This window comes from Echinops telfairi, unplaced genomic scaffold, assembly GCF_000313985.2.
Source record: "Echinops telfairi isolate 266 unplaced genomic scaffold, ASM31398v2 ScPeMD7_2;HRSCAF=8, whole genome shotgun sequence".
Classification (NCBI taxonomy): Eukaryota; Metazoa; Chordata; class Mammalia; order Afrosoricida; family Tenrecidae; genus Echinops; species Echinops telfairi.
Genome location: NW_022103898.1, coordinates 51729169 through 51752199, shown reverse-complemented (window position 1 = coordinate 51752199; position 23031 = coordinate 51729169). Strand labels below are relative to the sequence as shown.

At 39.2% G+C, this 23031-nt stretch overlaps 1 protein-coding gene across 2 annotated transcripts in view; it reads left to right on the top strand.

The window, feature by feature from the left end:
- SYT1 (synaptotagmin 1) overlaps positions 1 to 22814 on the top strand; it is a 645406-nt gene extending 622592 nt beyond the window's left edge. For both annotated transcript variants that reach the window (XM_004700431.2, XM_013004114.2), the window contains exons 10-11: positions 13287 to 13420; positions 19751 to 22814. In XM_004700431.2, the coding sequence (XP_004700488.1) occupies positions 13287 to 13420; positions 19751 to 19957 (341 nt within the window). In that variant the 3' untranslated portion in view covers positions 19958 to 22814. The remainder of the gene's footprint in view (positions 1 to 13286; positions 13421 to 19750) is intronic.
- Positions 22815 to 23031: the final 217 nt, after the last annotated feature.

Genomic DNA, 23031 nt, shown 5'->3' with positions numbered 1-23031 from the left:
GAGAGAGAGAGAGAGAGAGAGAGAGAAACTCACCACTTAGAATTTTGTTTGCTATGCTGAATCATGTGACTTTTATATCAACCCATGCAAACAGTTTACACTTGGTAATTCCACTGAACTCTTTGTATTCATCCAGAAAAAGCCAAACATAATTATTAATTCTACTCTCGTGTGTTATCCCTGTCCAAAAATACTTTACAAAGTTCAGGAGGAAGAGATTTGGATTATAGATAAAGGATTTCACCTTAAAAAGCAAACAGAAGAGATTCAAGTTACATAAACACAAAGTGTGCAGCTCAAGCCCGCACTCTGCTAGTCTACCTACCTATACCCATGCCCTGCTGTGTACTGTTTTTCAGTTCTGCACATGTACACATGCCTACATTTTTTCCTCAAGATACTGGCAGATACATCTAGTCCACGTGTCAATGTTAACAATGATGGCTGGAGTTTAATGGCTTCCCCACCCAACCCCCATCAGCAGAAATGCTTTCCATTTAGTTTGCAATAGCATTTTTGCACTTATGTTTTCTTGTTTCCTCAAAGCACTGTGCCACCATTAGTGAATTAGATCAGTCTTCACTATTTTATGATCTGTCTCATTAAAATGGGGATGAGTTGTCTCTGTGTGTAGTCACTTATGTAATATTATCTTCTACCAAACACTGCACTGAACTAAAGTAAATTCATTTTTAAGTTGAATGCTCACATAGAAAATTTCCCAGAATATATTTTTAATGCTACATCTTTACTATACATGAACCATTTTAAATGATGAAGATTCATCAGCTCTTTAATGTAGTCTTTTCTAAGTACTTGTAAATTATTTATAAAGACCCCCTTAAGTAAATATGTTGCAACTGCCAGGGAGGGAAATGGGAAATTGTTTGCTCTGTGGACCCTATTATGGTTTAATTATTTGTATACTATTAAGTGATTGGCTAACTGTGAAATAAGGCTTACTCTGTAAGTGCACAAGAAAATGCTGCGGTTACAAAGAAACTCTTATTGGTAACTCTTAACTCTGCCATCTCCACTACGGCTAAGCCACTTTCTATGAGTTCAAGGGCTTGAGTCTCATTTCCAGGAATCTTATCTGAAGTGGGAAGGAAACATCTCTCTTCAAATAAGAATATGCACACTACCAAGTTTAGACAGAGGTGGAATCCTAGAGGCTCTCCATTTGAGAAACTATTTAAACATTGTTTAGTTGCCTCCCAACTTCCTTTCTCCCTTCTCATGGTCAGGGCCTTCAGACTCTTGTTGAGAAACCACTTGGTATATTCTTCTACTGTTAAGCATGTGCTTAACATACAAGTGGGCCTACCCTCAGCTCTAAAAGGAGGTCTCCCTGGTCCTTAGGATTAGCTCTGGGATGAACACATAACTCAGGCTTAAGCCAATCCAGCTCATCACATTCTCGTCACCACGGGAATGAATACGGAGCCAGCATTGGGAATTCTAAGTTGTAGACTCTCTTTCCCCAAGATGGTACAGTATGATGATCGGAAACTCAGAGTTGGTGCCATCCTTTGTATTCTCAAGAGGCAAGGCTGGAAAAGCTTAGAGAGGTCATCATGTGAAACTTAAGAAAGAATGCTCAGAAAAGAGAGTAGAGACAGAAGACAAACATAGGTCCTTGCCAACATTGTTAATTCTATATTAGATAGGGTCCTGACTGAGGGACAATTACAAGAAAGACCTGACACTCCACTTCTGGAGGGTCAGCCATTGAAACCCCCATGAGCACCATTCTGCTTGGACACACATCCGGTTACCATGAGGTGGAGGCAACTCAATGGAAACCTTCGGTTAAAAAGTATTTGCTGTGGGTGTGGGGACATGTCCTCTACAGGATAAGCTGTTTAAATAGCACCCCCATCCACCAAGTTCTGGCAATAAAAGATCCATCCAAACATTGTTAAATATCCCCTAGGAGACAAAGACCCCCTAGTTCAGAACCATCCTTTTAAAAATATGATGTGGAGATTACACAGGACACTTCCATTCATATTCAATAGCCACAACAAACTCACCCAGTCTCACTGAGTTGTTAGGAATATATGAAGAAATATTTGTAGCTGGGTTACTGTATGCCAAAGTCCTATTGCTAGAAGAACGTGGATTTTAGGGAAGAAAAATTAATGATCTTTGCTGCATAGCCCAATTTCTGGGCCTATCCATCATGTAAGCTTTGCAATGTACACCATTTTGAAATAGGCTTTCAGTCACTTGAAACTCAGAGCCCTAGTTGATATACATACGTATGACATTGCCTGTCCAACAGTACAGAGTGAAATTTAGTGAGTGTTTCCATAGAAAAGACTTGAAAGGAATAATACTTAAAGTTAGTTACTCAGAAATTGATTGTAAGAAACAGCTGAATTGACAGGGGCAATTCTTTTTTTTTTAATCATGTTATTGGGGGCTCGTACAACTCTTATCACAATCCATACATACATACATTGTGTCAAGCACATTTGTACATTTGTTGCTATCATCATTCTCAAAACATTTGCTTTCTACTTGAGCCCTTGGTATCAGCTCCTCATCTTTCCTCTCCCTCCCTGCCCCCTCCCTCATGAACCCTTGATTATTTATAAATTATTATTTTGTCATGTCTTATATTTTCCGACATCTCCCTTCACCCACTTTTCTGTTGTCCGTCCCCCAGGGAGGGGGTTATATGTAGATCCTTATAATCAGTTCCCCCTTTCTACCCCACCTTCCCTCCACCATCCTGGTATCGCCACTCTCACCATTGGTTCTGAAGGGTTCATCTGTCCTGGATTCCCTGTATTTCCAGTTCCTATCTATACCAGTGTACATCCTCTGGTCTAACCAGATTTGTAAGGTAAAATTGGGATCATGATAGTGTGGGGGAGGAAGTATTAAAGAATAATACTTCCTCTGGTCTAGCCAGATTTGTAAGGTAGAATTGGGATAATGATAGGGGTGGTGGTGGTGGTAGGAAGTATTAAAGAATAAGAGGAAAGTTGTATGTTTCATCATTGCTACACTGAACCCTGACTGGCTTGTCTACTCCCAACGACCCTTCTATAAGGGCATGTCCAATTGCCTACAGATGAGCTTTGGGTCCCCACTCCACACGCCCCTTCATTCACAATGTTATGATTTTTTGTTCTTTGATGCCTGATACCTGATCCCTTTGATACCTTGTGATCACACAGGCTGGTCTGGTGTGCTTCTTCCATGTGGGCTTTGTTGCCTCTGAGCTAGATGGCCACTTGTTTACCTTCAAGCCCTCAAGACCCCAGATGCTATATCTTTTGATAGCTGGACTCCATCAGCTTTTTTCACCACATTTGCTTATGCACCTGCTTTGTCTTCAGTGATCATGTCGGGAAGGTCAGCACTATGGAATGCCAGGTTAATAGAACAAAGTGTTCTTGCATTGAGGGAGTACTTGAGTGGAGCCCCAATGTCCATCTGCTACTTTAATACTACATCTATAAATATATGTACATATACTTCCCCACCATCATATATAAATATATTTACATATGTACATGCCCATATTTAGACCTCTATAAATGCCCTTTACCACCTAGTTCTTTCCTCTATCTCCTTTTACTTTCCTCTTGTCCCACTATCATGTTCAGCCTTCATTTGGGTTTCAGTAATTCCTCTCCGATATATTGCCCTTGATCATGCCCTACTAAGCCTCCTACACTCCCTTTGCCATCGATTTTGGATCGCTAGTTGTTCCCATTTCCCTGGGTTTGTTAACACCACGTCCTTTCCCCCACCTCCCCCTCTCCCCTGTCTCCCCGGAACCATCAGTCCATTGTTTTCTCCTCCAGATTGTCTATCCCACCTATCCGCAGAGATAATAACATGCACAAAAATAAGACCCAGCAAAACAAAGCAACAAAAGGAAGCAAAACAACAACCAATGACAGAAAAAAAAAAAAAGCCTGTAAATAGCTCCAAGTCTATTTGTTGACCTTTAGGAGTATTTTCTGGTCCAGTCTGATGGGGTTCCATGCCCTGGCCCCAAAGTATATTTTTGGTATTCCCTCGGGACTTCCTTGCTCTGCTCCCCTTGATGTTCTTTTGTACACCCTTAGTGTTTTGCCTTGGTGTGGTGCCTTAGGCACAATTCCCACACTGTCTCCAGTGTTGTCCCCCATAGGGCTATGTGTCAGTGATGGACATCATGTCTCCTAGTGGGGCCAGCCCTATGGTCCTCTCTGTGCATTGGCTGCTCTGAGCAGGGTTATCGTCCTCAGGGCTTGGTGGGCCAGCATATGCTCCACTCTCTGTCCATCCCCCTTCATTTGCTCCCGTGTGCTCTAATCAGACATGTCCCTTTCCCTGAGCTGTAGCTTCAGTGCTGTCCTCTGATGTAAATTCTTCTGGGGAAGGTGGGGGAGGGGGGTGCCTGTCCACGTAGTTGGGATTTGGACCAGCCAACTGGAGCAATTTCTTACCAAGAATATATCCTTAATGAAATGGAGAGGCCTTGGTCACAAGGTTCACAGTTAGTACAGTAGTTAAGAAAGAGGACAGTGTAATTATGTGAAATTGGCAAAATGAAAACTGCAGGCATCCTGCATTATTCAGCTTTGAACTGATGCTTTCTAGTTTTCATTGTAAGCACACACAAAAAAGCCTTTAGTGGTTCCTTTATATCTCATGCAAAAGATCACTGCTTACAGCTGGCTGTTTTGCAACTATATTTCTATGAAGTTAGCATAATTTGACACTAGAACTGCCTCAGGGAAGAAGGGGGTGACAATGTTCTAGGATATGGTATTAGAGTATGGAATAGTAATGGAAGAAATTCCCATTTCACACACAAATAGCCTTTTGAAAATTCATCTTCAAGCTGATTGCTCTGAACTCAGAACATATTTTCCCATAGGGACATTGTTTTTATGTGAGTAGATTGCTGCCAAAGTCCTCCAAGAGCCGACACAAAAGAGCTGTGTACTGAGCAAGGCTGAAAGGGAAATGCTGCAGAGCAGAAGAGAGGGTCCCTCACTTGTGCTTGAAAAAATCATCAATAAAAATCTTCAGGGAAGAGGTGACTGAGCTCAGGGTGGGGAAAGCAAGCATTTTAGTTTACAAGTCCATTCAAAAACACAAACTTCCTCTATGAGTAACAGTGAGTATTGACTATGAATAGTAGATAATAGGTTTTGTAGACCAAAAAACAAACTCACTGCAGAGATAAGTCAAATAATTATGCATTGGCTGTGAATACCATGCTGGAACTTAAGGATTTTAGTAGGTAAGCCACTAAAGTTGCTAATGAGAATTATAATATGATCAAATGAGAAATAGTTTGATCAGAGACATAATGGCAAGAGAAATTGGATTTCTGACCTTGGTATATGACAATGGATTAGGGAGAGAAAACTAACATACATACAACATGAGACATACAACAGGAAGTGAATTTGGCAGGATGTGGAGGCTAATTGCTTGAGAGGTAGAGAAGAAAGAGTCAAAGATGATCCCAGATTATCTGATTATGTTGTCCAGGACACTGAAATGATGGCAAAGAAAATATTTGAAGGGAAAGACGTGAGCTCGGGTGTTTTTTAACTCACAGAAGAGTTAGGGTGGTTGTAGCATATAAGCTGCATGTATGTTTCTGCAAAGCTTGCCCACTGTGCCCCTGCAGTTGAAAGAAAATCACTTAATGTACTTTATACTTAGTTCCAAAGTCTCCTTCAACGATTATATTCTTCTCTGGGGTTGCATAGCTACATGTTGAGCTGGGCTGTGCCCAGAACACTGGGACTGGTGAAGACATTGGTCCCAGAGCCAGACACTTTAGTCATAAAGTGCTTTGCAGAAAGAGCCGATAATATTGGAAGCATAAGGTTGCTTTGTAGGATGCCTGGGAAAAGCAGTGTAGAGGGAAAAAACCTATGAACTGTGTGTTGAATTAATTTCAAGTGTGATTAAGCTCATAAAATATGTCCTTGAGAGTCACGGGGCAAATGGAGGGATTGGGGAAAATAAAGGAGGATCAACTCCTGCTCAGAAGAACGAGGAATGGTTCATCCGGGAAAGTGTCGGAGCACTGCCGGATGACAGTTGTATCAAGAGTTATCTGTAGAGAGAACATTAGGGTTTCTTTTGTTCCCCACCCTCATTTCTATTACCTCCAAAGTCAGTTGCAGTGATCCAGCCAAGCAGGCCTTTGTATAGCATAGCATGGGTAGAGAAGGGCATAATTTGACCCAATGGGCAGGACTTGACCCAATTGGCGTATACGTGTAGGAAATCAAGAACAATGCTTGTTGTTGTTGTTGTTAGGTGCCATCAAGTCAATTCCAACATAGTGACCCTGTGCACAACAGAATAAAACACTGCCTGGTCCTGTGCCATCCTCACAATTGTTCCTATGCCTGAGTCCACTGGTGCAGCCACTGTGTCAGCCCATCTTATTGAAGACCTTCCAATTTTTGTTGCCCCTCTACTTTATCAAGCATGATGTCCTTACTCAAGGCAGGTCTCTCCTGATGACATGGTCAAAGTACTTGAGACAAAGTCTTGCCATCCTTGCCTCTAAGGAGCATCATGGTTGTACTTCTTCCAAAACAGATTAGTTTGTTCTTTTGACAGTCCATGGTACATTCAATCTTCCTTATCAGCGCCATAATTCAAATGTGTCGATTCTTCTTCGGTCTTCGTTATTCAATATCCAACTTTCCCATGCATTATGAGGCAACTGAAAATACCATGCCTTAGGTCAGGCGCACTTTAGTCCTTAAAGCAATTTCTTTGCTTTTCAACACCTTAAAGAGGTCTTGGGCAACAGATTTGTCTAATGCAATATGTCTATTGATCTCTTGACTGCTGCTTCCATGGCATTGCTTAGATCAGGACATAAAGAGAGTGGGACACCACCACTGGTTGCTTACTCCCTGAATTATAGTCCTAGGAGGCTGCTCAGGCAGTAGGATTACTCTTCAACCTTCACGACTTCTCACAGACTGAAGTTGACCAAGTCATCATAAAGCCAGGCAAATAAGACCTATTTTGTAAACTGTAAAACTGGCCACTGAGACCAAAGGATACGTATGGTCACCATCCTGGGGTCCTCTACAATCTCATTAACATGACAGAGTCGGTGCTTCCAAGTCCTCAATGCTTTGATTCCAAAGAACAATAAATTGTTTGGCAAATCAAATAATAGGTGTTAGACAATGATTTCCTTACTCACGCTGGATAGAAAGGAGTAAAGAAAGGAAGTTTTATCCCTACATGAAACCAGAAGGAAGAAATCAAACTATAAAATTTTCTTCTGATAGAAAAGAGTTAACAGAAAAAAAGGAAAGGTAGGGCATATGGATATCACCCTTACTCAATTACCAGTAGCTTCCACCCCAACTTCCATGGCAACAAGAACTGAGGGATTCCTTTTCCCCATTTCCTCATTTATTTTAGCATTAGAAAAGTAGATGTTCCATACATTTTATGTCGGAGTGTATCAACATTAGCTGGCCTTACAAACTGCAAAACTATGACTTTCTGCCGTAAAGTCTATTACAACCCTATAGGACAGAGTAGAACTTCCACGCAGGGATTCCAAAGATGCTTTCTAACTTTTTATGGTGACTGGGTAAAGGTTTACAGAGCAGGCCATCAGTTTTATACTCAAAAATTGATACACATTTTGCTGGATCCCATTTATTTCAAACTCTTCAAAATACCATCATCTATCCCACTTCCCCCTTGTAGCTCCTGGTTGCATCCCAAGGTTTTTATAGAAGCAGATTGCCACATACGATGGGGTACCCCCCCAAAAAAGATGCTCATTTGTTTTTCTTTTGTTTATGTGAGGGGGATAGTGCATTTGGAATTCATTCCATCAGGTCACACAGTTTATCAAGTTTTCTATTTAGAGGTTCTGAAAAGTTGCATTAACAGTGTGCAACAAAAAGGCCTGATTTATGGCAAATGGGGGACTCGTTTTCCCACGACAATGCACCTGTTCACACAGCCATCTCAGTGTGCCAGTTTTGGGCAAAAAAAAAAAAAAGCATGCCTCTCTTGCCCCATGCACCTGACTCACCTGACCTCGCTCTGTGTGACTTCTTTTTGTTTCTATGAATGAAGAGAAACATAAAAGGACAGCAATTTGATGACATAGGAGAGGTGAAGGAAAAAAAGAGGGAAGTGCTGTCAGTCATCCAAACAGATGATTTTGAAAAATGTTTTCCAAGAATGAAATCTTGGATTTGACAAATGTATTAAGTGTAATAGATTTGACAAATGTATTAAGTGTAATAGAGAGAACTTTGAAGGTGATAAGGTTGTTATGTAAAAAAAAAAATTAAATACACAGATGAGGGGGAAAATTCCATTTTGGGGGGGGGATACCCCCTCATCTTGCTCATATGGAGCCAGTAATGGCTTTAAACCACTGACCTTTCAGTTAGCAGCCAAGTGTTTTAACCATTGCACCACCAATCTGAGAAAGAAGGGTCAATAAATCATAGTTGGACTCATATTAATCAAATGCTTTGGTAATAATATTTCACATAGAACTCTGAGTTCTGAACTTTTCAGCTATGTATAATTTGATCTATTGACTTCAAGAGCCAAAGACATCTGTATAGGGTATTGAATTAGTTTCTCATCACCCCCTCTTAAACCACCATCTGAAGTAGTCATGAAAGAGCCTCTTTCTTGCCCCTTTATCTCATATATGATTAAATTGCTTAAAGTAGCTATGCTTCTTTCTGGAAATAATTCTAACAAATGAGACAACTTGGCTCACATTTTCAGCAAAGTAGAAAACTTCTCCCCCATTTGCTAATTGCCAGCTCCAATCCAGCGATGAGATTTGAGAAAGTAAGGTTCATAGTTGCTGGGTTAGCTGTTAGCCCTATCTCAAAGCTATACTAATATTCAATAAGTAATAATAAAATGTGTCAGGCACATTTTTAAGTACCATACACTAACTCAATTTTACCTGCACAAGTCTATGATAAAAATATTATCATTTTTATCATGTTAGTGTTGAGGAAATTGAGGCACAAAGAAATTAAGGAACATGTCCAAGACCAACCAGCTAGTGAGTGGCAAAGCCATGATTCAAGTTACTCTAGCTCCAGAGTCTGTACTGGTAAACACCGTACCAACTCTTCTCTTCAACACAGCACAAGAGCAGTGAGTTTTGGATTGGAAGACGCTAGTTTGAGTTGCACGAAAATCAACTTTTCTGAAAGCTAGTGTCTTTTCTGGGATTGCTATACAGAATAAAGGAGACAATTTAATTATTTTAAAATATATATGGCACATACAGTCATCCCTTGGTTTCCACAGGGCCAGGGTGAGGGGAAGGGCAGCAGATTAGTTGTAGGACACCAAAATCTGTGGATGCTCAAGTTCCTTATATAACATGGTGTTGTTTCTGCATATAACCTATGCACATCTTCTCTTATACTTAAAATATCTCTAGGTTATTTATACCTAATGCTATGTAAATTGCACTTTCCCACTCCCCATAACCTTTGAGGGGTTGCTTTAACCACTTAGTTCCTCCTTCCTCCCCAATATTTTCGATCCTTGCTTGGTTGAATCCATAGATATGCAATCTGCAGATACAGAGGACCAACTGTATATATAAGTAACTACAAATGCAAAGAGCTCTAGTATTTTATACTACCCACCACAGTGGTGAACATTAGGAACAACAACCACAAAAACTAGTTGTATTGAAAAAGATTTTTCAGTATATCAAATTTAAAGGGTGATTTCATTACAGTAGCTTGAAAATTCTCCAAATTATAGCAGCTATTATAAAAGAAAGATGATGATAAAGTCCAATGAGGGTCATTTTAAACAAAAAGAAAATGTGATAGCTGGTAGATGAGAAGTAGCATTGGAACCTCAGTAAAAACATTCAATGATCCAAACTGAGGTGATGAATCTACATCCCTTGTACCTGCAGTATAGTTATTATTGGAAATGAAGAACCTTCTTTCAAAGTGCAAAGTTAGCCATACACTAGTAGACTCTAGATGGACATCAGAAAAGAGATCTTCCTTTCTACCAAGGTTTAAAAAACAAAGCCTTCTCTCTTTTTGGGGGGTACATTAAAGAAATAAAGAAAGGGAAGCATTCTAAATCTTGTGTGCCTGTTTCAATGGTAACAAGGATTATCTAAATGGTAATGAAGAAAGGTGATCCGTCTTTTACTGCACTGGCTTTGGTAAATGGAATAAAGTAATTCAACCATGAAGATACTGAATTTTTTAGCTTGTGTATCTCCCTGTGCTGTTTACATGTTTTCACAAACGTAATAGATACTTGGATGCCACACATAATGTCCAACAGCTATATTCAGGGAAAGGGACACCAACAGTAGTGACTCTCATTACAACCTATCTTGTCATTTCCATAAAATTGTGCCCTATGTGCAATCACCAGGATTTCTAAGCCACCAGAAGCTCTGATCTGCTAAAGACAGATCATTTGTTTTGCTGAAGAGAATTACCTTAATCTGCAAAGCAGGACACATTAAATTATACAGAGTCCTATCTGCAGGAGAAATTATTCTTGCTTTACAAAATGTGTGTTTAAAACACATGTGTAACTCATAATCTGGTGAGTATACCTCCAGTTTAGAGGACTCAGTCAGTAATTAGGAAATCAGTAGAGGTTCTAGATCCTAGGGAAAAGAATTAATGAGCTATCCAAGGAATTGGGGCCATCTCCATAGAGATAAAGAGTTCAGGACAAGACTTCAATGCAATGAAAGACCCAGAGGACATGTAAGAAATGAAGGAATGAGTAAAATGGGGAAGTTAGGCTAAGATTTTGGCTTGCTGGGCCAAGGAGAGGTAAAATGTGCCCACTCTGTCTCAAGCACAAAAGCTGAGAAAGAAAACTACACCTGAGTGACAATTCGTCTAGGTTCTGATTAAGATGGAAACTTTACCTGCAGAGGAAGAAAGCAGGTACTTTACCTGCTTTGGTACTTGTTCTGAATCTGCAAAGAGCAAGCACTAACACTATCCATTCAGAGCGAAAAGAAATTGTCCTTCTCCCAACTCTTTGGTTTTTCTTTTAAGTATGGTGATATTGTAAAATACCTCTAAATCACTGGCACAATTGACAGTTTCTGCTAATAAACAAAACCGATGAGCAGGCTCTTAGTTACCTTCCTGACCTCGTTTCCCATGCACCCCAGGGCCTTTGTGTGTGTCTATTTCTTCTGACTGGCACAAGCAGCCACTATATCTTCAAACGTTCATGGAGAACGTTCTTGATCTTCCTTCCAAAGTTATCCTGTTCTCCCTAAGGTGTTAATCACAACACATCAGGGTTCTTATCAAAATCTGGAAGTCTCTTGTAGGTGTTTTTGCTCAGTCAAATGACAAATGTAGAAGGATTTTTCTTATCATTCAGTGAATCTCAAAATCTACAGAATTGTAGAGTTTAATGAACAAATAATGTGCTTTTCTTGAGAAGACCTATGCCTTACGTTGATGGAAGTTTCAACATACAAATAAAAGCCCATAAATGGGCTTTAATCTGTGCAAAGGAACAAGTAGAGCTATGACCACTTTTAAGAGTGCAAGTGAGTGAGACAGGGAGGCTAGGTCCCTAAATCCAAATTACACATAAGCACAATGAAGTGTTCTGGAATTCCCATTCTTCCCGTGTTATCCACTGTTTGTTATGATCCACACACTCAAATGCCTTTGCATAATTCATAAAACACAAGTAGACCCCTCTCTGTTATTCTCTGCTTTTAGTCTTGGCCTTATTTTGGCTGATGATATTGCACTTCTCCTTTCCCTCTTCCCACAAATGTAGTCACCTTGATTCCTGCATATCCCATTTGGTGAGGCCCTGGTGTACAATTTTATAATTTTGACCAACATTTATTTGTAATGAAGAAATCATTGGTTTTGCAACATTCTATCGTGGGGTCTTCAGCTTCATTTCTATCACCAGGACTCTATTTTTCAACGACTGTTCCTTCCTTTTTGTTTCAAACTTTCACATACCAGTCACTTTCAGTTGGAGAACTTCTGGTGTGTTCATCTTCCTTTTTGGCCTTCAATTGCCAAGTGTTTGCCCATTTCATTATAATGCGTTACTTCGTCTTCTAAAACTGTCCTTTAAAAGGTTCTGTTCAGCGTCGCTATTGCTTTCATTAGCTTTAGCTACTCTACGCTCAAGTTTCTGAGTCTCTTCTGAATGCATTATAAATGCATCTTGATTACGTGTTTGATCAATTTCAGAATGAAAAGTTGGTAGAATTTATTTCAACACTGATGTTAATGGCTGGAATGTAAATGTGAATAACAAGTGTATTAACTGGACTTCTTTGGAGGTGTACAGATATCATCCTATTACAAAGAGCATCGCCCTTCACAACAGCTCTGGAAGGCGTCTTGTTTGACAATAAATGTGACACCATTTCTCATAATTTTTTTTTATTCCTGGCATCCTAAACCATAGGATTATATAACTCAGAATGCCCCTTGGCAGTCCATTTCAGTTTATTGTGTAGGACTTCACGTGGTCTTTATGTGATCTTGATGTGGTCCACTTCATTTTTGAGAACTTTTAATTTTCCCAGTTTCATGCTTCATACATTCCACATTACAGTTGTTCTGATATGTTTGCACTTGTTTCTTCTCATTTTGAGTTGTTCTCCATTAGCAAATGAAGGTCTCAAAAGCTCTACTCCATCCACACCATTAAGGTAGAGTCTGCTTTGAGGAGGCAGCTCTTCCCTGTGAGTGGACCTGTGAGTGCCTTCCAACCTAAGGATCTCATCTCCTGGCACTAATACCAGACAGAATTCTGCTGCTATTCACCAAGTTGTCAGTAGACAACCTTTTCCTTCTCCCTAGCCTGCTCTTAGTCTGGAAGTTCCACTGAAACCTATTCACCCTGGGTGGCGCTGCTGGTATTTGAAGTATCAGTGACATAGTTTCCAGTATCAAAGCAACATGGAAGCCACCACAGTCGACAAACTGACAGACGAGTCATGAGTTTAAATAGGCACCAGCAAATGTCATATATCGAAGAGCTTTACAAAGAGCTACTTTACCACTGCTCTTCTCTTCCAAACCCAACTGTAAATATTTAGTCATTAGACAAAAGAACTGTCCCATAATCGAGTCTTTCAATGACAACAATTTCTTGGAGATTAAAAAAATTGAATATATGCTATACATTATTTACCTGCTGTAAATAGTTGGTCTTCCCATAAACTTAATTGTGATCTAAATACAGATTATGGACTGATCCCTAATAGCTTTGCTTTTGTTTTTCAGATCCTTATGTGAAGATTCATTTGATGCAGAATGGAAAGAGGCTGAAGAAGAAGAAGACAACCATTAAAAAGAACACACTTAACCCCTACTACAATGAGTCATTCAGCTTTGAAGTACCTTTTGAGCAAATCCAGGTAACGTCAAACATCATTTTCTTTCCATCAATTTCACTCCTTCAGACCACATAAATCAAACACACAGTCCTTATAAAATACCAGTGAGGACTGCCATTCTTGTTCACTTGAATGTTTGATGCTTAAGTTACATCAAAAAGGAAATGATAAACAAGATGTGCTAGTTCATCAGCCAGAAGCAGCTGCACCTTCTATTCAATAGAAATAAGTAGGAAAAAGAAAATCAACAGACAAGATTACTAACTAAAAAGTACATCCACAAAGTTAAAAAGCCAAGAGAAAATGAGCATCCATTACTCCCAGGTCATTTTATATCTTTCTCATCATATCTTTATAGCCAACAATAGAAACGGGATGAAGATACGTTGTTGTTGGGTGTCATCAAGTCGGTTCCGACCCATAACAGCCTTGTGCACAACCGAGCTAAAGTGATATTTCTGCATGTTTAAATTCAATTGTCTATGTCTTAAGTAGAAATGAACATTTTTGTAAATATGAAACACTAATTTGCTAGAGAATAATTACTATGAAAGGAACTATTCTACTGAAAGACCATGTGTTTAACATGTTCACAATAGCATGTTATATGTAATCACAATGATAGCATGCGTCCTATTATTTAGAGATTTTTAGAAAACCATTTAAATTTTATCAAATATTTATAAATGAAACTGTCAGAATCAGAAGTTCATATTGAATAATTATAGGCTATTTCTTACTAATCTCTAATAAGTATTGGAAAGTCAAACTATTTGAAGCAATTAATTTTATTTTTGCATTTTATTAAATAATTTATGTGGGTCTACCTTTTTTAAGTATAAAAGTGTACCCATGAATTAAGAGGGAAAATGAAAGCTACACATATAAAACCAGAGCATGGAATGTGAATTTCCAGAATTTTAAGTCCGCAAACATTGTTCAGTTGCAGATTTCTGCTTTTAATATATTCTTACACTATTTTATGAGGGAATCACATATCTCTCCATGAGAAAAGCTAATATAAGTATATTTATTGTGTGCCTAAGTCCATGTTAAGTACTCTATATCCATAATCTCATTTACTCCTCACCTTATGAGAGGAATTATTATCTCGATTTTGTAGATAAGACACTGAGGCTTATTATTTTCTCCTGTGCAAAAAAGGAACAATATCAAAATCCCTGTCAAGTGATGTCTCGTCTGCTGACTTTCTTTTCCAACTAAGTTCTACGGACTAGAATGTGCCCACGGCTTCTGGCTGATGAGCTAGCACCCCTTGTTGACCACTCCCTTCCTGGTGTAACTTGAGCATCAAACACGCACACACAGCACTGAGAAGAGTGCCACATAGGTAGGCACACTAGATCAATAATCCCAGTCATTATTATGTTGTCTGTTTTTCAAACTAATATTTGTATTCATTTTCTAAAGCTTCCACAACAAATTTCCACCAACTGGGTGGCTTAAAACCAGAGAAATCTATTTTCTCACAGTTCCACAGTCTAGAAGTACAATCCAGGCATTGGAAAGGCTTCTCTCTCTTTCTCTCTCAGAAGTCTGTAAATGAAAATATGCTTTATGACTTTTTCTTGGTTTTTCCCAATCCTTTGTGATCCTTAACTTTTAGATGTATCACTCTGATCTTTGCCTCTTATGTCACATGATATTGTTTTCTGTGTATGTGTCTCTGTCTCATCTCATATTCTCATAAAGACAGCAGTCATACCGGATTAGGGCCTAGCCTAAATGGCCTCATATTAACTCTATTACATCTCCAAAGATCTCATTTCCAAACAAGACCACTTTCACTGGTACTAGAGGTTAGGTTTTCAGTATATCTTGGAGAAGAGCACAATTTGACCCATAATAACTTTAGATGAGAAAACTAATCTAGCAATAAGATAAAAGCAATGTTTAAATCAGCATTATATAATAGAACATTCTGCAATGATAGAAATATCCAATATGGTAGCTGCTAGTAGCAGGTGACTAATGGACACTGGAAATGGGGCTAGTATGACTGAGGAACTGAGCTGTAAAGTTCATGTAATTTTATTTAAATTTAAATAGCCACATGTAATTCAAAATCATCTTTAATCCCACCACTCTCAAATAAATTTCCTTTCTATAAAACCTTTTTTAAATCTACCTTTATGTGTGGGCAAATTATACATGCTATTTACTTTGAACAGCTGTTATATAAATAACTGACATTGAGGAGGACTCTGCTTCCCTGTTCCCAGGCACATGTTCACTCGCCTGGGCCACTGAATTCACTAGCATACCCTAAGACATCTCATTTTCTCCAGCAATTTTTGTGATATTTGTTCAGTGATCTCTTTTGCATTTTAAGACCTTATCCTTATGGAAACTAGCACTTCCTGGCATCCTCTTTTTAATTCTTCAGAATAATATAAGGCAAAGTATTGAGATGAAAAATTCTATTGTGAGGCTGCTTCTCCTTGGGGCAACAATTCTGTATCTTTTTAAAAAATAAATGTTCTTTTTAAACTATAAATGGCAGCAGATGCAAATATTGCTGAACGTGAAGCACATTAAGACATGACATAGGTTAGGTTTCTAGGGCAGTGTTTTGCAGGAGAGAACCTTGGAGTACATTAAACCCAAACCAGAAACCAATCCCAGGGTTGCTGAGTACATTCCAACGCACTATCAATGCAATAAGACAGTAAAATTGCTCCGTGGGGTTTCTGAGGCTGTATGTCTTTATGAGAGGAGACATCTTCATCTCTGCCATGGAGCAACTAGTGGGTTTAAACCGTGTGGCTAGCAGCCCATTGTCTACACCACAGCACCACTGGGACTCACTGGGGCTCAGTTCAGAGTACATTAGACATGGACATAAGGAGCATTTGACTTCTTTCTTTTCTGCTAATCCACCCACCACCCACATACCCACCTCACTGCACCCCACCCCAACTCCACTCCTGATTCTTTAATATTTACTTTTTTAAAAGAGAAACCAATTGAGTATTTTATACACTAACATGAGAGTTTAAATTTCTCTCATCCTGAGGCTATAGGTTTATCTGACTGCCATTTTGTCCTCTTTCTTCATCCCTACAAAATAAAACAAGCAAAATATACTGATTTTTTTTCTAAAGCATAAAGAAGTGTTTCAACCTCCAAATGTGCACCTGGAAAAAATAATCCAAGGTCATCACAAGGGTATTTCTTCTGGGGTGCTAATAATCAATGCATTCCTAAAAAAATTAATCACAGCTTATTCCAAACTCTGAAGTCCCTATTACTTTTGTGCATAATTTCTTCCCTCATCCCCCTTCCTTGCACTCTATGATGGCATCCTTATAAATTTGATTATGAAAAAGTCCTGAAAGCCAAGGCAATCCTGGATTCAGCACCAAACAATATCCAGAAGTTATGTGATTCCCTTGATACTGAAAGCAATCCAATGCTGCCGTAAAGAAGACAGGAATGTCTCGCCTTTGTTGTAGTGTGTTGCATTTTGCATTCTAAATTCCACTTTTAGAAGTGTTCGTCCTCTCTTGTCTGAAAGTGCAGTATACCAATGGCATCTCTCTGCACACATTGCAAACCCAGAGTCCACTCAGCAAAGGACAGTGATTCTACTGGATCTTTATCGGTCCCTGGATTTCATAATGATCTCTTCTGCTCCTTTTAACTCTAGCCACCAACTGTTACACACTCTGCTTTATTTAAAATTCTTCCTTTATCCTTGTACTCAATTTCTAAATCATATACTTTTTTTAAAAAGCATTTTATTGGGGCCTAGTACAACTCTTCTCACAATCCATACATACATCCATTGTGTCAAGCACTTTTGTACATTTGTTTCCCTCATCATTCTCAAAACATTTGATTTCTACTTGACCTCTTGGTATCAGCTATCCAAGCAAATTTATTATTTAGGAAGCAGAACTAAAACACGCTTTTAGAAATGTTCCTTTCATACTATAGTGGTACGGATCTTCTTTCAGGCAGTGTCTAAGTTATCTAGTGCTGCTATGAGAGAAACACCACAAGGGGGTGGCTTTAGTAGACAGAAATTTAACTTTTCATGGTTTCCCATTGTCATTAAGTAGCTTCGATTCACTGTGACCCTACATGGTGGAATAGAGCTGAATCATAGGATTTCTAGGCTGTAATCTTTATGGAAGCAGACCATCGATCTTTCTCCAACTGGCATCTCATGGGTCTGAACCACCCACCTTTCTATTAGCACCACCGTGGCAACATCTTATTGTCTAGGCACCTCGAGGTCTGGGTTTAGGGAACTAGCTCCATGGAAACTCTGCCTCTCTGTAGCCTCTGCAGGAAAGTCTTGGTTCCTTTGAGCCGAAGCTTCTGGTCCATCTTCACACAAGTTCTCTTCCTCTTTGCCTGGTTATTTGTTTAATCTTTTACATCTCAGAAGAGATTGATTCAAAACACACCTACAATAATCCTGCCTCATTAATGTAACAAAGACAAACCTTTCCCTAATCATTAAGGCCTAATGGGATTATAACAGGTGATAGAGGTTAAAATTCACAACACATATTTGGGAGAGATCCAATTCAATCCATAATATGCAGATTATTATTTCAAAAGGTAAATTCTTTCATAAACTCGCACCACCAAAAGGAAGCACAATCTTACAATCTTACGTGGCCTAAAAGGTCATTTCTATGATGTCGGTGCCAGATATGCAGTGGTGGTGGTGGTGGTGGTTGCCACGTGCCTTCGAAATGTTTCTTTACAAAATATATGAAAGTAAACAACCACTATCTTTCTTTTGTAACTACGTTTTAACTTGTAACTACTCTATTCTCACATTTCATATTCACAATAACCATAGTTACTAAGTGAAAGTATCAGTTTTAGGGAAAATTCTGGCTTGGAATAGAATTGCTGAATCTGATGGCTTTGGGAATTATAGCAAGATAAAAAAGAATGGTCTGAGCATCAGTACCAGAAATGTCATGCCTGAATCAGAAATGGCTTTAAAGGTTAATTCAAGTTGACACGAGTAGCATGACATAGTAGTTTACATGGAGAGCCCTGGAGACAAAGCTCCTGTCACTCATCTGCTATGTGACTTTGGGCAAGTGACAATTTCCCTGAGCATCAGCATACTCATCTGTAACATGCCTGTATGAATAAGCTCTATCATGATGAATGAGGTGTTGTTAGGTATTACGGATTCCATTCTGATTCAGAACCTTTGCACTACAAAACAAAACACTGCCTAGTCCTGTGCCATCCTCACAATTGTTTTTATATTTGACCCAATGGTTGAAGCCACTATTCAACACGATGCTGAGGGGCTTCTGTTTCACTTACCCTCTTAACCAAGCACAATGCCCTGCTCCTGGAACTGGCCCCTCCTGATTACATATCCAAAGTACGTGAGACAAACATCCCACCATCCCTGCTGCCAAGAAGCCATCTGGCTGTACTACTTCCAAATGAGATTTACCATATATACTCGAATAGAAGCCAAGTTTTTCAGCACATTTTAATGCAGTTTTTGTGGTAGAATTAGGTACCTTGGCTGATATTTGGGTTGGCTTATACTTGAATGTATACAGTATTTGTTCTTCCAGCGGCCCATGGTATATTTACTATTCTTCAATAACACCATAGTTCAAATACATCAGTTTGTCCCTGATCTTTCCTATTCATTGTTCAATTTCCACATGCATCGGAAACTATTAAAAACACCAAGGCTTAGTTCAGGTACATCTCAGTCCTCAACGTGACACCTTTGCTCTTTTAACTTTGCACTTTAAAGAGCTTGAATGCAGCAGATTTGCCCAAACTAATACGTCATTTGATTTCTTGACTGCTGCTTCCATGAGAGTTGGTTGTGGATCCAGGTAAAATGAAATCTTTACCAACTCAGTGTTTTCTCCATTTATCATGATGTTGTTTATTGGTCTGGTTTGCGAACACTTTTGTTTTCTTTACATTGAGGTGTGATCCAAACGAAGGCAGCAGCCTTTGATCTTCATCAGTAAATCCTTCAATTCCTCCTTCCTTCCGGCAAGCGAGGTCGTATCATCTGCTTCTCTCCTTCACACAGGCCAGCTTCTTGGCTTACTTCCTCAGCATACAAATTGAGAAAGTATGGTGAAAGGATGCAGTCCTGAGGTACACGTGGCTGAGATAAAAGACTTAGAATAATAATACCAAATATGTCATTAAAAATTATGAGTATTTTGATGGCAATGATGTAATAATGGCTAAATAGGTATTGGGCTCAAGTGTTCAGATGCAAGCCATTTTTCAACTCCAGTCAATGGAGGTTGAGTCTTTTCTTCTTCAAGAAAGCTGTGTGGTTCATGCTTCTTCTGTGTCCTTTTTCAGAAAGTGCAAGTGGTGGTAACTGTTTTGGACTATGACAAGATTGGCAAGAACGATGCCATCGGCAAGGTCTTTGTGGGCTACAACAGCACCGGTGCGGAGCTGCGACACTGGTCAGATATGCTGGCCAACCCCCGGCGACCCATTGCCCAGTGGCACACCCTCCAGGTAGAGGAGGAGGTTGACGCCATGCTGGCTGTCAAGAAGTAAAGGGAAGAAGAAGCCTTTCTGCATTTGCCCACATAGTGCTCTTTAGCCAGTATCTGTAAATACCTCAGTGATATTGGTCCTTTCATTTCTTCCAGCCATGCGTTCCTAACACAATTCAGTGGTACTTCAGATCCTGTTTTACTTTGCACAAATTTAAATGTAGAGAGTCCCTGAGCCCCCTTCATCATATCACTGCCCTCAAATCTACTCTTCTTTTAAGCAATATGATGTGTAGATAGAGCATGACTGAAATTATTTATTGTATCACACCGTTGTATATACCACCAGTATGCTAAAGATTTATTTCTAGTTTGTGTATTTGTATGTTGTAAGCGTTTCCTAATCTGTGTATATCTAGATGTTTTTAATAAGATGTTCTATTTTAAACTATGTAAATTGACCGAGATATAGGAAAGCTGATAATATATTATATGGTAAATATCGTATCGTCTGCATTCCAGCAAAAATATCAACTTGTAAGGCACTAGCACAGTTAAACAGATATCTTAAAGGACAACTTAAACCTGAGCTTTCAATTGAATCATTTGAGCACCAAAATATACTGACACCACATAGTTGGTATGTGAATCCAATTTTGTAGAATTCTTTCCGAGGCAAAGTAGCACGAGCTGAGCAGCATTCGGGCTGGCCTCAAGGAAGCAAAGCCACAAACCAGAACAGCATCTGTCTGTACATATTTACAAGCTAAAACCATGGCTTCTCTCTGACACTCGAGGAAGCAACTGAACTGGAGTCAGTGATTTCATGTTATTGCATCTAGACTAGCACGGTGATGGCGTTTCTGGTGTGAATGTGTATGTGCGTGCAAGAGTATGTGTGCACACTTGTACATTTGTTTGGGGCTAGGGGTGGGAAGAAGCTGAGGGGAGAAGTCAGCATTTCTGAGATATTGCCTATTTAAAAAAGTAAAAAAGGACCTCTCCGTTATCACCTTTATATAAATTGTGCAGCCTGTGAATTCTATTTCAGATTTCACACCGAGGATAATTCTTAAAGGTTTGCACATTAGTCTTTATAACAAAATATTTTATTATACAAAACCAGATCAGAAGGAATGCAGAATATTTTTAACACAGCAATCTGTGCTTCTTACACAAAATTACTTTGTGGTAAACAGTATTGTAATCCCATCAAAAGATGAAAAAAGAATTAGCCATAGTTCTGAATGCACTTCAATTAAGCCAAAACAGACAGCTAGTGATCTTTTTATATGCTCTTTTTACTTAAATAAGTTTTAATTTGTCCTTTAAAAACAAAAGGTGAAACAAAACTAAGAACAAGTTCTAGAAAACTGAAGCAACCTCTTACATATACTAGATGCTCGATTTAGGAGGAGTTTTTAAATGTTTTCAATGTTATTCTGTAGTAAATGGCACTATTATGAAGCTACTAGTCATTCCATACAAGTCTTAAAGGACTGCTCTGTGTAACACTGTGATGCCGTGTGTGCTTAGAAACCTAGTTTCCTCAGTGGATAGCACTCAACTTATTCCGTAGTGATCTTGTAACAATACTGCCATTCCCTCTAATGCACTGCCCAAGGTGTGTGTAGCACAAACAGTTCTCATTACAAAGGACCAATTCAGAACTGGGAAGCTATGCATAGGACATGAAAGATACATAGAATGGGGTAGAACACACAGCATTTTGTCAAGCACTGTGCAATATTCCATATTTTTCCCCACTAGGGTAGGCAACCACTTTATGGAAAGGCAGCCTATTATATACCACACCACATCTAGTCCTTTTTCCTCACTTGCTTCTGTGACCCTGTTTCACTCAGCAGCCACCCAGAGAGTAGTGACTCTCTGAAGGAAAGGTTTACCTTCACAAACACCAAAACAAGATGGAGGAAAACTAAGCATTGATCTCATGTTCAGACTTTAGGATATCACAACACATTAAAAACAACAATAAATTAAAAACTCAAAAGAGAATTTGTAAAGGGCTGACAGTAGGCTTCAGACAGGGGTTAACTGTTTCTTGTCATTTCCCTTTCCTCCTCAAAGAAGAGGCAAACTCTTTGGTCTATCAGTCTAGTTGTGGCAAACCCTTTTGAACTTGGACACATCCACAGAACAAAAGGTGTGTGGGCATCTCTTCTTCTTCTTTTTTTCCCCCAACATAGAGAATAAGAAACATACAATTCATAGCGTGAGATTAAATAGTGGTTTTAACAGAACCATTCCAACAAGACTCCAGTTTAAATGCGCAAACCCTATGAAACAGAGGGTGTTGATTGACTTTTTAAAATTTCTTGACTACCAGAAACTGAAATCTAATTTCATTGTCTTCAGCTTTAAGTTCACACCAAACAACACTTTTAATCAAGCGGGTTCAAGCTGCTGAGGACACATCACTTCTTGCATTAAAGCACTATTAATGCATTCTCTTGCAACACTGCCAGACATGGGATTGTCACCATAGAGTTAGTTGGTACTGTGGCATCTTTCATGAGTCAGTGACAACCTGCCGCATGACCGAGACTCATCCTCAGATGAGCCCCATATACCTTTCTGACAAAGCTGTGTGAAGTATCAGAACCGATGCTCTAGAAGATCCTAGTTGCCTTTGTGGATATTTACTGCCTGCTTGAGTGTTTCTTTGTGTGGGTTTTCCCTGTACCTTGTAGAAATGTTGGGGTGTTTTCTTCTGCCATATGGCTCGTGGCCCGCGAGCCAACTACTTTAGCTGTATTTTACCTTCATTTTTGATGAGGTGGTTTAAATTTCGTTTCACTTTGTGTAGTGAATTCCACAGTAGTTTTCTGATTGTTGTTAAAAATGACTTAACATATTACATGGATATTCAATAAAAATGTTTTATTTCCTGTTGATGTTGCTGTCTTTCAACTCTTTTTCTTACCTGAGCCTCGTGATGAGTTGACTTTGGAAAATCTTGCACTGAATGCCAGCCTCTGAGTCCTGTCTATGAGGAAGGGGAAACAAGATCCAGAGAGGACTTGGCCACAATGGCCAAGTGTGTCTGGGAAGGTCACTCTCAATGTGTGTTTCTCTGTTCTTGTTTATGCTGCACTCCTCTGGCACACTCTT